The following is a 15,102-nucleotide window of genomic DNA, read 5'->3' on the forward strand; positions in this document are numbered from 1 at the left end:
CTTTCAGCGGGCTGCTGAATTGCCCGCTGCAGGCTTTCTTAGTCTTTGTTATTGGACACGGTCTCCATAGAGTCAGTGTCCTCCTCCGGCGGCACGGCCCTACGTTAACCCGAGCGCGCCTGTGGCTCCCCTGAGGGGGGCACCTGTTGCTTCTCGACTTGCGAGGGGTACGACTTACGGACCGACTCAAAGTCTGCCCTCATCTGCTTCATTTCTGCTTTGATTCAACCGTTCTCTTGCATGAGATGAGCGACTCTTGGATCAACTTTATGCTCCGGCAATGCTACCTGCGTTACCTTGAGCCCGGCGTCGTCTGCTTCGACTTGACTCGATCGGCCCAGGTTGGCATTCCCTGGATCCGAACCCGGGAGGTAGAGTGGCCTCGGAACCGAGAGCGCCCTCTGGAGAGGCTGCATTGTCGTCCAGAGGGCGTGATGGAGCGCTCCCTTCTGGGTGCTCTCGCCGCGCTGGAGCAACGTGGTCGGTTCTCCTTGACCACCTGTTGCAGCTGGTGCTTGTTCTTGGCACGCTTACGGCGCCGTCGGCGTCTGCGTACGACGTATGGAACTTGAAATCGCTGCCTACACGTTTTGTCTGCCGTAAGATGCGGGCCTCTGCAAAGGGTGCACTTCGGCGAACACTAGTGGTCATCGGGCGGGGAGGTTAGTCCGCAGCCCCGGCAATCTCATTGGTGGGGTTGAGGCAGTCACCCGCACGATGTCCCAAGCCGCTAAATGCGTGGCACACCTCAGTTTGGCGTTTGTAGAGCGTGCAGCGCAGAAGGCTGACGCCACACATGACATAGTTAGGCACTTTCATGCCGTCGAAGAGGACGAGCACTGTGGTGGTGTCCCTAATTCGTTTGACTTCCAGAGCCTTCGGATTACGATGGTTGACGATCATGCGCTGGAGTCGGGCCTCGCTGATGTCGGCGTCGACACCTCGTATGACCCCTTTGCAGGTGCTGTCTGGGGCCTTGATGTATGCGGCCACTTTGCATAGTCCTTCGCTTATGCGGATTTGCTGGATCCCTGTATAATCGGTGGCGTTCTACTTCTTCGGGCTGGAGACGACGAGAACGTTCTGAGTGAAATTAGGGCAGATTACGTCGCCCTTAGTTTCTGGGGGGGCTAGTGCAACCGCCATGGCCAAAGCTTGAGCCAGCTTGATTTGGCTTATCTTCTGGACGTCTAGCCCACCCCTTGGGCGGGCATTAATTTGTATGTGCTCCCTAAGTAGTCTGGGGAGCCTCGACGAGGCTGCGACACGCCTTGCGGGGCAGCCGTGTGGCAGCCACCCTTCGAGCCCACCTGGGTTTTCTTACTCGTTGAAATTGATGTTTCTTTGCGAGCTTTCTTGTTCTTGCCCAACGCTCTCGTCCAGCCTGGGCTGTTGGCTTCTTGGGAGGAGATTTCCTCTCCTACCACCATTTCTACTGCGGGCATATTGCCCCTCTTCGTCGGGTTAGGCCTAAGCCTACCCGCGCCTAGCGTCGCCGCGGCAAGGTCGACAGAGAAAGTTCTACAATTTCCGCGCGATGGCCACTCACCGAAGGAAGTCCTCAGAAAAAACCATGTCGAATGTTGTGTATATCAGCGGTAGGTTACAATAAAGGCGCCGGCTAGTGCGGACGTGAAAAGGTCGGCTACTGCGTTCATGAATATTTTCGGTCGGCTTTTTGTGTCGCAGAAAGCAAGTTCTTGGTTTCTTGCCCTCGCACTGGCGCTAAACAAAGTGCATCAGCAATTTCAAAATTTTTCCGAGGAACATATACGACATCAAAGCTGAATCGCATCAGACGCATTCGGAATTTCTGAATGCGCGGCGGTACCAAATCTAGGGGAGTCTTTCCTAGCAAAGTCGCTAGGGGTTTGTGATCCGTCTCCAGCGTTATGTGTAGTCCACGCACATTACTTTCGAGACGCTCTGTCGCCCATGTTAGAGCTAGGGTCTCTTTTTCAATTTGCGCCTAGCGCTTTTCTGTTGGAGTCAGTGATCTTGAAACAAATATAACTGGCCGTCTCTCTTTGGTTGTACCTGAAGTAAAGCTGCACCTAAACCGTACGACGACGCGTCTGCAGAAAGAATGGTTTGATTCCGTGGATGAAACTTTGCCATACACTTATCAGAACAGATAATGCTTTTTGTGCTGTCAAACGCCATCTGCTGAGGCATAGCCCAAATCCACTCACTGTGCGTGATGAAGCAACTGGCGTAATGGCGCAGACTTCTCAGCTGAGTCTGGAATAAACCACGAGCAATAATTTGCAAGACCAAGGAATCTCCGCATATCGGCAACATTTTCAGGCGGTTTCATTTCAGTGCAGGATCTGGCAGTATGCCTTCTTTGCTCACTCGGCATCCCAAAAAACATAGCTCTTTTACTCTGAACTGACATTTTTCACGATTCAAAGTTATGCCGGCTTCCGTCAAGCGTTCTAAGGTCTCAAACAATCGCTCATCTTGCTCTTTCTGTGAAGAACCAAAGACTAACACATCGTCCATTTAGTTTACGACCCTCGGCATTCCATCAAGAATTTCACACACTTGCCTTTGAAAGTATACAGGAGCAGAGGTCATGCAAACGGCAGGCGTACAAAGCCATAACGTCCAAAGGGGGTAAAAAACATGGTCAATAGCTGACAATCCTTGCTTAGCTTTACTTGATGGAATCTCGAGTTCGCGTCAAATTTAGAAAACACAGCTGCTCCGCTTAGTAACCCGAGTTTCTCATCAACAGCGGGGAGCCCAAATCGCTCACGGTTCACCCACTTATTGAGTTGGGTTAGGTCAACACATATTCGCACTTGCCCGGACGGCTTCAAGACGGGCACTACGCCAGCCCACCACTTGGTTGGCCCTTCGACTTTACGAATGACACCGTTCTTTTCCATTTCTTCTAGCTCGCGTTCCACACCGTCCCTCAGCGGGCTGGGTATACGACGAGCGGTGTAAAGGGCATAGGGCACCGCGTCTGCTTTGAGATTAATACAGTATTCTCCTTTCGTGGTACCCAAACCACAGTACAAAGAGGGGAAGCACGTCTGCACAGGTTGGTGGATCAAAACTTAGTCTACAAATTTCACTATTCCCAAACCTTCTATTCCTGGCAAGCCTAAAATGACATTACTTCCCGAGTGAATGACGAAAACGTCCTGCCTCACCAAACATCGTTTCCACAGAATGTCTGCAGTGAACTGTCCTTTCAGATCTAACACTTCATTGCCTGGCCCTTCTAAAATTACGTTGGAACACTCTATAGTATTGGGTACGCCAGGAAACTATGCTGGAACAGCGTTTACCTCTGCTCCTGTGTCAATCTTAGCAGACACTGTGACCCCATTAATAGCGACCTGAACAAAACGAGCTCTTGCAATTGTACCAGCTGAAGTCCCAACAAAATTGATGGCACACTCTGTTTGCTCACTCAGTGTAGCTATCCGGGGAACACTGCACAAATCTACTTCGGATGCGCTTGCTTCGGCGATCGTGAAGCTCTGCTTTTGTGGGCAGACCGCAGCGAAATGTCCCCGTCGTTGGCACCTGTAGCAGATTGCCTCCTTCCAAGGCACGATGAGGTTAAATGACGGGCCATGACGCAAGCCGCGCACTTTCGGGCGTCTTCTTTGACCCATTGGTCCTCTGGACGTCCCCGGCTTTCTCGTTGATGAATTCCGTCGACCTTTACGCGGGCTAGTTCGTGGTATGGATTGCTGTTCCTGTTGTTGTTGCTGTACCATTTCCTTCAACCTTGCCTTTGTCAGTGCCGTTTTCACAGTCAGTGCAGCATCCATTTGTAGGGCATCGGACAACCTTGCGTCACGAAGTCCAACCACAAAACGGTCGAGGATCATCCGTTTTTTTCATCACGTTATAGTCAAATTTATCTGCCAAAGTAAGTAGGGCCTTAACATACTGGTCCATCGATTCGACTGAATCTTGGTGGTGACGATGAAAGCGCGCACTTTCATAGATCAAACTGCGCGTGGCAATGAAGTAGGCGTCGAACCTTTTTTTCACGACTTCATAGTCCTTTCACTGTTCTTACGACAGCTCAAAAGTCTTGAATACGTTGCGGGCCTGCCACCCCATGGTATACAGCAGCGTGCGTACCTGAGCCTCTTGAGGTCGCTCATTAAGGCCGGAAGCAAATCGATAATCATTGAATTCTTGCACTCACGCCGGCCACTCTGACGCCTTGTCAAAGTTGAAGCTCGTTGGTGGCTGTACCGCAAAAAGCTGGCACGAAATACCACTTTCCTCACGTGCCATGGCTCGAAGCTCTTGTTCCGTTATCGTGTCCGAGCCGAGGACGCCAACGATAAAGGTCAGCCATACCTGTATCTTCTCACGTCGCCCGCGGTTCCACCCAATTTGCGAAGGCGACTTGAACACGAACGGGAATGAACCCCGCACCTTTATTGCTCCGTTGTATGTATACATGTGTGTGCGTGTCACGTATGCGTAGGGCATCGCATCAAGGGCCGTGGCAACACAAGAACTAAACACGATAACACAGCAACGATCATGCCACAATGGTGCTGGTAAATATTGTCACATCCAGCATGCGGCACGTAGAGGAAGACGCGGATCTCGCGCTTTGCGGAAGAGAAGTAGAGGTCCCTGTGCGATAGTTTTTCAGTTGGTCTGCAATTAATGTGTCCTGCCCTTTCTTTGTCAGTTCCTGCTGCTTGTGAATTGTGACACTAGTGGAAGCGCAGGGTAAATGTTTGGGACTCGTGTCATCAGCCCCACATGAAGCACAGGACGTTTTCCGTGTGTCGAAACACCCGTTCACAGCGCCAGTCGTCGCCTCCTTGGCCTAAGCCCACAATTTGGTCCCCTACGAGGAAGCCTGCCTCTTACCACGAGTGGCCAAGCAGGCTCTGCACAGGTGACTCTTTTGACTCCTCGATCTCCCGTGAGCTTCCACGGCAATGTCTACCAGGATGCAGAAGAATGGCTCAAAGAATACGAGCGCATAGCCAAGTATAATTAGTGGCACGCTGGACAGGAGCTATCCCATGTGTATTTCTCACTTGAAGGCAGAGCCCATGCATGGTTCGTAAATCCCAAGGCAATCTGACCAAGCTGGAATGAGTTCTGCCGCCAGTTCCTCCATACGTTTGGGAGCACTGAAGGGCAAGACCACGCGCAGAGTCTTGTCCAATCACAAATTCAAAAGCTGAACGAAACTGTTGCCATGTTCAGTGAAAACATGGCTCGTCTTTGTCGTCGTGAAGAGCACGATATACCCGAGGCAAAAAAACTCGGCCACCTCGTGCGCGGCGTAAAGGACCAACTGTTTGCCGGTCTTGTGCAGAACCCGCCGAATAACGTTGCTGGATTCTTTATGAATCGACAGCCATAGAGCGCGCGACACCTACGCAGCGGCCAGTAGGATCACTTGACCACTGGACCGGCAAGCGCCGCAGCAGTGACAGTCACAGACGAGGGTTCCTTGCGCCGGCTGATACGCGAAATTCTTCGGGAAGAAATTAAGCTCACTGCCAGGCCAAATGAATGCACAGCTCCATCGGTGGCTAAAGTTGTGCGCCAAAAAATATAGCAAGCGTTTGCAGCTCCCAATCCAAATTCCCAGACGTGGCAGCCCAGCTAAGCAGATGTTGTCTGTCGACCGCCACCTCCAATGCCGACACCGCAATCACATACCCAAACGTGGCAGCACAGCTACGCAGACGTTATCCGTCGACTCCCACCTCCGATGCCGACGCCTCGGTACTATAGGGAACAACCGACGTGACCACCGCTTCGCCCAACCGGAATTTGGCGCACAGCTGACTACAGGCCCTTGTGTTTCCACAATGCGGAAGCGGCCCATATCTGCCGTCATTTGCCGCTGTTGCGTCGATGGGTACCAAGCTTTCTCATCCGCTGCTTCTCTTCGTGCTTTTTAGGACAGCCGAGCGAACATCGACACGAATTCGACGAGCTGGCAAGCTGATTCTCCTGGTTACCGGTAGCGCTCCCCTTCTCCGGGACATCGCTTTCCAGCTGAAAGGCGCAGTTACACCGACGTGGCCCGAGGGCGATCTCCCAGCCCACGCCGGGGAAACTGACGGCCGCGGTATCAGGGGGGAAGGTTGCCACATGTCGAAGTGCGAAAAATGCCCATTTCCGTCGTACGAGAAGACGAGACAGCCGGATGACTTGGTGACAGACGACATTGTTAGCGCCGATGTTACTGTATCAATTGACGGCCACGACGCGACGGCGCTAGTAGACACTGGCGCGCACTTTTCAATCGTAAGTGAAAAACTGGTGGACAGATTTCGCCAAGTGAAAATGGAAATATCACGGCCGCACATTAGAGGTCAGCTACTGACACCGACTGGCTAGTGTACTGCAATGGTCAACAGAAGGGATTCGTCATTAGTCGCATTTTTTTTATTCTTCCCAACTGCCGCAAAAACGTATTCTTAGCCATGGACTTCTTACGGGAGTACGGCGCCGTAATGAAACCACCACAAGGTGTACTAACCTTTTCTGGGGACGAAAGTGCAGAACTACAACACAATTCTTTGCACATCATAGGCGACGTGACCATGCCACCGTTATCTTGCCGTCTTGATTCTGTGAGGTGCGACACAGGGTGAAGGGGAAGGTATTGCCGAGCAGATAATTAAGCTTTTGCCTACTCAAGGTATTGCCACGCCCAGAAGTCTCGTCAAATTAATGCATGGGAAGCAGAACTACTGCTGAGAAACTTCAGCAAGCAACAATGGCACATTGCAAAAGGCGCAACAGGTGCTTACCAGGACAACATTGCGGAATTCGGCGAGTGCTTTGCATTACAAGGAGAGCAAGACGCTTCGGCACCGTTACCTGTTCTTGATGTGAGAGGGAGGTTATCACTAGCAGAAGGGCAGCGCCTTGTGGACCGGCTTCACCAGTTTCGCGATTGCTTCTCGTGGACGTCCAGAGTTGGTCAGACGCCCCTAATGAAGCATCGGATTATCACGGAAGAGCTAGCCAGACTAAACTGACAAAACGCGTACCGTGTAGCACCAAAAGAACGCGAAGCGATCTGAGAACAAGTGAAGAAAATGCTCGACGACGACGTTATCGAAACATCAGAAAGCCCGTGGTCATCGCCAGTAGTGATTGTCAAAAACAAAGACGGCAGTCTACGTTTTTGTGTTGACTACCGTAAGCTGAACCGGGTTACAAGGAAAGACGTGTAATCATTACCACGTAACGACGATTCTCTCGACAGGTTGAGGCATGCCCGCTACTTCTCGTCGATGGACCTCAAGAGTGGCTATTGGCAAATGTAGGTTGACGAGAGAGACAGAGAGAAGACTCCTTTCGTAACGTCTGATGGGCTTCACGATTTAAAGGTCCTGCCTTTCGGTTTAGGCTCAGCTGTGAATCCCGGCCGAGGACGAGCCAGAGGTACAGCTCCCCATGACAAATTACAAGTAAGTCACCCAAATGTACAGAAGCGGTAGATGTAGGTTTCCCCGCCAGCATCCAGAACTCAGCCGAAGGCAGCAAACGGGTCACTAGCGCATCCCGTGCTCTTGCACAATGTGTTCCCAACAGAGCATGCCACTTCATGCCCGTTTTGCAGACGATAAGAAGGCATTCAAGCACGCATCCTTGCAGAGTGCACTAAGCTCAAGAACCCCCACCATCCCTACACCCACCCCCCCGAGCGATGGGAGAGCTTGTGGTCCAGCCCCAACCTACCGACCCAGCTCGTGCTGGTGGCTAGGGGCAAGGAACTGCTGGACGCATATGGAACCTTAGGAGAAAGTAACACCCGATCTGGTACCAGCGCCCACCAATCTTTACTAAGGGCTCAATAAAAGTTGATTCTCTCTCTCTCTCTCTCAGCTCCAGCAACTTTTCAGCGACTCGTGGATAATTTTCTTTCAGGCCTGAAGTGGGAGACATGCCTAGCATACCACGACAACGTTAGAGTCTTTTTCGGAAACGTTCGCAAAACACCTGGGATGGCTGGTGGTCGTTCTACAAACGATCCGGTCCATTTTCTTAGCACTGAAACTAGAGAATTGTCAGTTTGGTTTCGAGGAACTCCAGTTCATAGGTCATGTTTTGAGTCATCAAGGCGTCCGCCCTCACACCGACAAGATCACGGCCGTCACAAAGTTTTGAACGCCAACAAATAAGAAGGCAGTGAGGCGTTTTCTAAGTATCTGCTCCTATTACCGAAGATTTAGAGCCAACTTTTCACATATAGCTTCACCGTTAACGCGCCTTACAAGAGAAGACGTTGCCTTCGTATGGGGCGAAGAAGAACAGGCAGCGTTTGATGATCTCGAAAAGCGCCTGCAAACACCTCCTGTGCTGGCTCACGTTTATGAGGACGCCCCTACCATGATTCATACGGACGCTGGCAACGTAGGTCTAGGCGCTGCGCTCGTGCAGTGGCAAGACTCAGCCGAGACATTCATTGTATACGCAAGCAAGACGCCCTCACGTGCTGAGTCTAATTACTCAATCACAGAAAAAGAATGCCTTGCGGGTGTATGGGCGGTTATGAAGTGTCGCCGGTATCTCTATGGCCGTTCCTTCAGTGTCGTAAGCGAAGATCACTCAATTTTCTTGCTGACATACTTTAAGAACCCGTCTGATCGACTAGTGTTTTGGAGCCTAAGGCTTCAATAATTCGATATGACAGTGGTGTACAAGTCCGGACGAAAACACTCCGGCGCCAACTGCCTTTTAAGGTCACCATTTGAGCAAGAAGTCGCAGAAGATGATGAAGACATGTCTTTTATAGGTGTCCTAGAGACGGCCACAATTGCTCGCCCCCAGCGGGAAGACAGCGAACTGATTCCGCCAATTGAATTTTTAGAAGGCCGGATCACAAGCGCACCCCAAACATTTGCAAGGAGCTTGACATCATTCTGCTTCCGTAATAATGTTCTTTACAATAACTTCTCTGCAAGCGGAAGCAGCCGCCTACTTTTCGTCCCAACGTGAATCCGTCATGAGGTCTTGCAAGGCTGCCGCGATGACCTGACATCTGGCCACCTCGGCTGCAGGCGAACACTGGCCCGAATCAAAGAGTAATATTACAGGCCAAGGATTGCCACCTTTGTGAAACACTGCGTGCGCGCGTGCCTCGATTGTCAGCGACGCAAAGCACCCTATACGAAACCAGCTGGGCTATTACAACCCGTTTAATTGCCCTCAATTCCATTTGCCTAAATCGTGATGGAGCTTCTCGGCCCATTCTTGACTTGCAATACTGGCAATAAGTGGGTAATAGTTGCCAATGATTACCTGACACGCTATGCAGAAACCAAGGCGCTTCCAAGTGGCGTCGGAGTCGAAGCAGCACGATTCTTTATTCAAAAAGTGCTTCTGAGGCTCTGTGCAACAGCGGTGATAATAACGGACAGAGAGACTGCCTTAACGGCTACACTCTAAAGACAGCGCTTGGCCTCAGCGGCACGGCTCACCGAAACACCACAGCCTATCGCCCGCCAACGAACGGCCTAAGCGAATGCTTGAGCAAGATTATCGCCGACATGTTGAGTATGTACGTAGACGTAGAGCACAAAAATTGGGATGAGAATCTTCCGTACATCGCATTCGCTTAAAACTCTGCTAAACAAGAAACAACGCGAAAGACATCATTTAGCCTGCTGCATGGTCGTGAAGTGACGATGATGCTCGTTGCGATGTTGCCACATGACTGCGGTGATATAGGCATGGACGCTGAGTTTTCGCCCAGCATGCTGAAGAAGCGAGACAACTCGCCCGCGTCAGAATCGCCCGACAACAGCACTACGACGCTGGACGCTACAATCTACGGCGCCGCTCCATCACATATCAGCTAGGCGACAAAGTGTGGGTTTGGAGTCCAGCCCGTTGGCGAGGGCCTTCAGGAAAAATACTCAGACAATACTTTGGTCCGTACAAGATTTTACGGTGCTTCAGCGACCTGAAAAATTAGGTTATCCTTGACAGTCCTGCTTCCTCAAGGGCGAGACAGCGTCTACCAGAACTTGTGCACACTGTGCGCAATGAATTGCCCACGTCTCGTCTACACATCTTCCTGCCGCCAGGTGAGCATCAGGGCGATGCTCTCTTTGGAGGGGGAGGCAAATGCCACATCTAGAACGCGGCACGTAGAGGATGATGAAGATCTCGAACTTTTCGGAAGAGAAGACGAGGTCCCTGTGCGATCGTTTTCAGTTGGCCTGCAAATAAAGTGTCCTGCTCTTTTTATTATTCCTGCTGCTTGTGAATCGTGACAACATTCAAGGCACGTGGACAGTTGTAGGGCTTGAGTGGGCCGTCATGGACAATGTCACTCGTTGTCACAGCGGAGGACGTAGAGGGCGTGGCTAGAACAATTTCATAGATGACATCGGTCATTGGCGGAGCATGTGATATGGGCCTGTGCAACAGGAAAGCAGTTTTTCACAAAGGCCAATTTTACGCGATGGTCACCAACGCAACACGAGGATGCCAAGCACAAAATGGTCATCACGGTGATTGAGGGCGTAGCGTTGCTTCTGTCTTGAGACACTTGCAGAGGCGCGCGCGCAAGTTGGCGAGTATGGTCAGCACGAGCGATCGCATCATGGGCATAATCTCTAGTTGAAGCTGTGGTGGATGGAAGCAGTGTCTAGTGGTAGCGTCGGTTCTCGGCTATACAAAGGGTAAAACGGGTAAGAGCGAGCAGTTTCGAGACGGGAAGAGTTTGCGCATAGGTAATCCAAGGTAGAGCCAGGTCCCAGTAACGGTGGTCGTCTGAAACGTATTTCAATCGCATGTCCGTAAGGGTGCGGCTCAAACGCTCAGTGAGGCCGTTAGTTTGAGGGTGGTACATTTATGATCCATTGAGTAGGCATGCATGATGTCGTCAATGACTTTGGATGAAAACGTACAGCCACGGTCTTTAATAATTGATGCGGAGCACCATGCATCAAAATGATATGTAGGAGGAAGTCCGCAACATCAGTTGCCCATCTGGTCGGAAGAGCGCGGGTTATGGAGTAGCTGGTCATGTAGTCCACCGCGACTGCAGCCCACTTGCAGCCTGATGTAGATTCTGGAAATTGGCGGATAATGTCTCAGCCGACACGATGGAAGAGATCGGCAGGGATTTCGATCGGCTGCAAGAAACCAGCGGGGAGCTGGGAAGGCTTCTTGCGTCGTTGGCAAAATATAAATACGGCCAGAAAAAAATGCGACGTAGATGGTCATAGGTTCGAGATACACCAATGTGCCCTGCCATTGGTGCGTCGGGAAGCTTTTCTAGAACAGTTGAGCAGAGGTGTTTAGGTATGACAAGTAGGAACTCAGAGCCGTCCGGATGAAGGTTACGCCGGTGAAGAGTACCATCGTGGGGGGCGAAGAGGCGTAGAGTAGCGCCGGCTGGAGAGTGTTCAAAACGGTCGATGAGTGCTCTTATATAGGCGTCCCGACGTTGTTGGCCACCGAAACGAAGCAGCTATGATACTGAGAATAGGCAAGCAGCACTGGCAATATTAGAGGAGTCAGAACCGTGAAAAGGGTAACGCGAGAAGTTCTCAGCGTCTTGCTGCAGGCAGCCAGACTTGTATCCCACGGAACATGAAAATGCTTGTAGCCTCAAAGCCCATCGACCAAGCTGGTCTGTATTATCTTTTAGCGATTATAGGCAACAGAGAGCATGATGGTCAGTGGCTACGAAAAAAGGGCGACCGTAAAGGTAAGGACGGAACTTCGCTACCGCCCAGACTACAGCAAGGCATTCTCGTTCCATAATGGAATAGTTGCGCTCCGATGGTGTAAGGAGGTGGCTCGCATAAGCAATAACGCAATCCTAGCCACGCTGACGTTGGGCTAAGATGGCACCTAGCCATGACCGCTGGCATCTGTATGCAATTCTGTAGGGGCATCGAGGTCGAAGTGGGCGAGAATGGGTGGTGAGAAGAGAAGAGTAACGAGACGAGACAAGGCAGCGGCTTCTGCATTACCTCACGAGAGTTGTACGCCTTTCTCCAAAATATTAGTGAGAAGTCTAGCAATTGTCGCAAAATCTGGAACAAAACGACGAAAGTACGAGCATAGCCCTACAAAACTTTCAACGTCTGCGGCTGTCTTCGGAACCGGAAACGCTCGGACAGCGCGAGTTCTATCGGGATCAGGCTGTCCTCCGGAAGCGTCAGCGAGATGGCCCAGAAGAGTCATTTGTCGGTGGCCAAAACGACATTTGCACGAGTTATGTTGCAACTTCGCCTTTCGAAATACATCGAGTATAGTTGTTTGACGCTCAAGGTGGGTGTCGAACGTTGGCGAGAAGACGATGACGTCGTCGAGGTAACAGAGGCATGTGGATCATTTGAAACCTTGGAGCAAGGAGTCCATCATTCGCTCAAAGGTGGTAGGGACGTTGCATAATCCAAACGGCATTAGTTTAAATTTGTATAGGCGATCAGCTGTGGTGAAAGTTGTTTTTTTCTCTCTATATCGTCAACAGCAATCTGTCATTATTCAGAACGAAGATCATTAGAAGAGAAATAGTTGGAACCGTGGAGGCAGTCAAAGGCGTCGGGCATACGTGGGAGCGGGTAGACGTGCTTGTTAGCAATGCTGTTCAGATGATGGTAGTATATACCTAAGAGTCACGTTCCGTCCTTCTCCTTAACCAACACCTCAGGTGACGCCCAGGGACTCGACGGCTCAATGACGGTTCTATCTAGCATTTTGTTCACTTCTCTTTCAATTAGTCGGCGTTGCGGCGCAGAAACTCGATATGGTCATCGGTGAACAGGTGTAGCATCGCCAGTAAGAATCCGATGCTTGACCACGAGCGTCTGGCCTGAAGGGCGATCGTCGAAGTCGAAAATATCTTGGTAGGACGATAATACTTGACTGCGCAGAAGACTGGTTTGTCGCAACCATTTTCTTTCTGTTAGGATCGGCGCCCGAGGCTGGTACGAGGGGCCTGATAAGCTGGCAAGAACAATCGGTTGATAACGCTGCCACGTGATGGTCGCTGAGACAGTCAGCGTTGGCGAAGCGTTGGCGGCAGAATTTGCTTTGCCAATCCAAAGATAAAGATAGCCATGCGAGTGCGCTCGCAGTAAGAGTAAGTATACGGTGAGGCACGGTAACGTTACACTGTAGTGTGATTTCGGGCAGAGGAGTGGCGAGGTACTCATCATCACCTACTGGTGGGCAAGACAACCGTTCTAATAGGCTATTGACTTTGGTGGCAGACGAAGAAAGCTGGCGGGGCGCTAGCGGCTGTGGGTGCGTCAGAAGGTTCAGTCAGAATCCGCAAATCAAGGCGAAGGCTACTGGCAGAGCAGTGAATAAGAGGATAATGCGTGGAGAGAAACTCGAGGAAGAGATTAGGTCGTGGGGGCAATGATCAATCACGGTGAAGAGGACAGGAGTGCGGCGGCCGGCGATGCTGACATGTGCCATACACATGTTGACGATAGGCACGGTACCGCGATCCACAACGCGGGCGACGCGTGCCGACGCTGGGGTGAGCTCCTGCATCAATGAGTGCAATGATAGGATAACCTTCAATGTCAACGTCAAGAAGGTTTTGGTACCTAGGTAACGTGAGCAGATTTGAGGACAGCATTGGCAACATAGCTTCACCTCCAGAAATTGCATTGCCTTGTTTTCCGGCTGGTCCCTGGAGGCGATAGGTGGCGAAGCGAAGTGACGTGGTTGGGACGAACTATAATGATGGCTTCGAGGTGAGGGCGAGCGGCTGTAGCGAAAATTCGCAGCAGGGGCATCAGCGGCATCGGGTTCATGGTGGGTGACATAGGCAACAGAAGGTCCAAAGGTGCGGAAATAAGCTGCGGCGTATGTGCGAGGAGGTGGTAACCATCGGTTGCGGCAGTGACGAGCGACGTTGCAGATACGACAACAGTGGAAGCAGATCAGCCTGTCATAAGGGGTACACCATTCGGACGGGTTGCGGCGAGATGTGGCAGAAAATGACTGCCGGGGATTAGGAGGGCAGCTAGAGAACTGGGGACCGCTGGGTTGAAACGTTGAACACACGTAATTCAGACCCATGTTCGAAAATTCCTGTCTGACGATGGCCTGAATCATTGCAATCGTGGCTGCTGGCGGATCAGGAGATATTGCCGAGAAAGCTGGCGAACAGGCGGCGTCAAGGTAGCGGCGAACAATACGGGTTACGTCGTCACAAGTGGTGGGCTGACGCAGTCGACCCTCACATGTCGGCATAGCAGCACTGTTGGGTTGCCGCATGATGTGGTGCGTGATTAGGCGGCTCTTAGCTTGTTCAGGTTTATCTGCTTCAGACAGAGTATCGTCAGCTTTGCGGCATAGAACCAAGATGGCGAGAATGTATGGAACGTACGGCTCTGTTGATGTCTGACCACGAGACGCAAGAGCCTTTGTCATGGCAACCTTGTGGCCAATGGGGTCGCCGAACTGTTTCCGTAGCTTTTCTTTGAAACTGTCCCAACTTATTATCTCGCCGTCATGAGTTTGGTGCCACACGCATGGACTGCCGTCCAGATAAAAAATGACATTGGCGAGCATAATCATTGGCTCCTACCTGTTACTAGCACTGGCCTGTTCATAGAGCTTGACCCATTAATCTATGTCCTGTCCCTCCCGGTCAGCGAACACACCAGGGTCGCGATGTTGGGCAACCGTGATAATTGGAGCAGTTGAACAAGCCGAAGTCGTTACACAGGTGGTCTTTTCACTGGGAGGCTTGGTGACAAGCTCAATGTACTGACAACTCCGGAGTTCTGTGGCGAAGACGGGGATCACTAACCCGAACCAGACTGTTCCGTGTGGAAAGACACAGACGAAAGAGGCTATTTACAGGCTATTTACACTGGAGCCAGACAGCCACACCGACCCATGCTCACGCCAAGGTGACAAACCAACTTCATCGTCATTTTCGCGGCGGCTCGTCTTTTGAGCATCTCTCGATGATATCGTAAAAATATATATACATTGGTATATGGATAAACGAAGGTAGTAGATACATGGAAACACAGGAAGAAACAGTAACAGTAAGGATCAAGATAAATGCAGCCATTATGAAGCACTGAACGCTATGGGTATACAACTGGTACGAGGTGCTCCGAGGTATTCATGTGG

The 15,102-nt window shown here is 51.3% G+C and overlaps 1 protein-coding gene across 1 annotated transcript in view; it reads right to left on the bottom strand.

Annotated features, from left to right (window-relative positions):
* Positions 1–663: 663 nt before the first annotated feature.
* Positions 664–15,102, bottom strand: part of LOC126527842 (uncharacterized) — an 87,360-nt gene continuing 72,921 nt past the window's right edge. Inside the window, exon 8 of the mRNA XM_072285702.1 lies at positions 664–1,031. Within this exon, the coding sequence (XP_072141803.1) occupies positions 664–1,031 (368 nt within the window). The remainder of the gene's footprint in view (positions 1,032–15,102) is intronic.

The sequence above is a fragment of the Dermacentor andersoni genome, unplaced genomic scaffold (assembly GCF_023375885.2).
Source record: "Dermacentor andersoni unplaced genomic scaffold, qqDerAnde1_hic_scaffold ctg00000039.1, whole genome shotgun sequence".
Lineage (NCBI taxonomy): Eukaryota > Metazoa > Arthropoda > Arachnida > Ixodida > Ixodidae > Dermacentor > Dermacentor andersoni.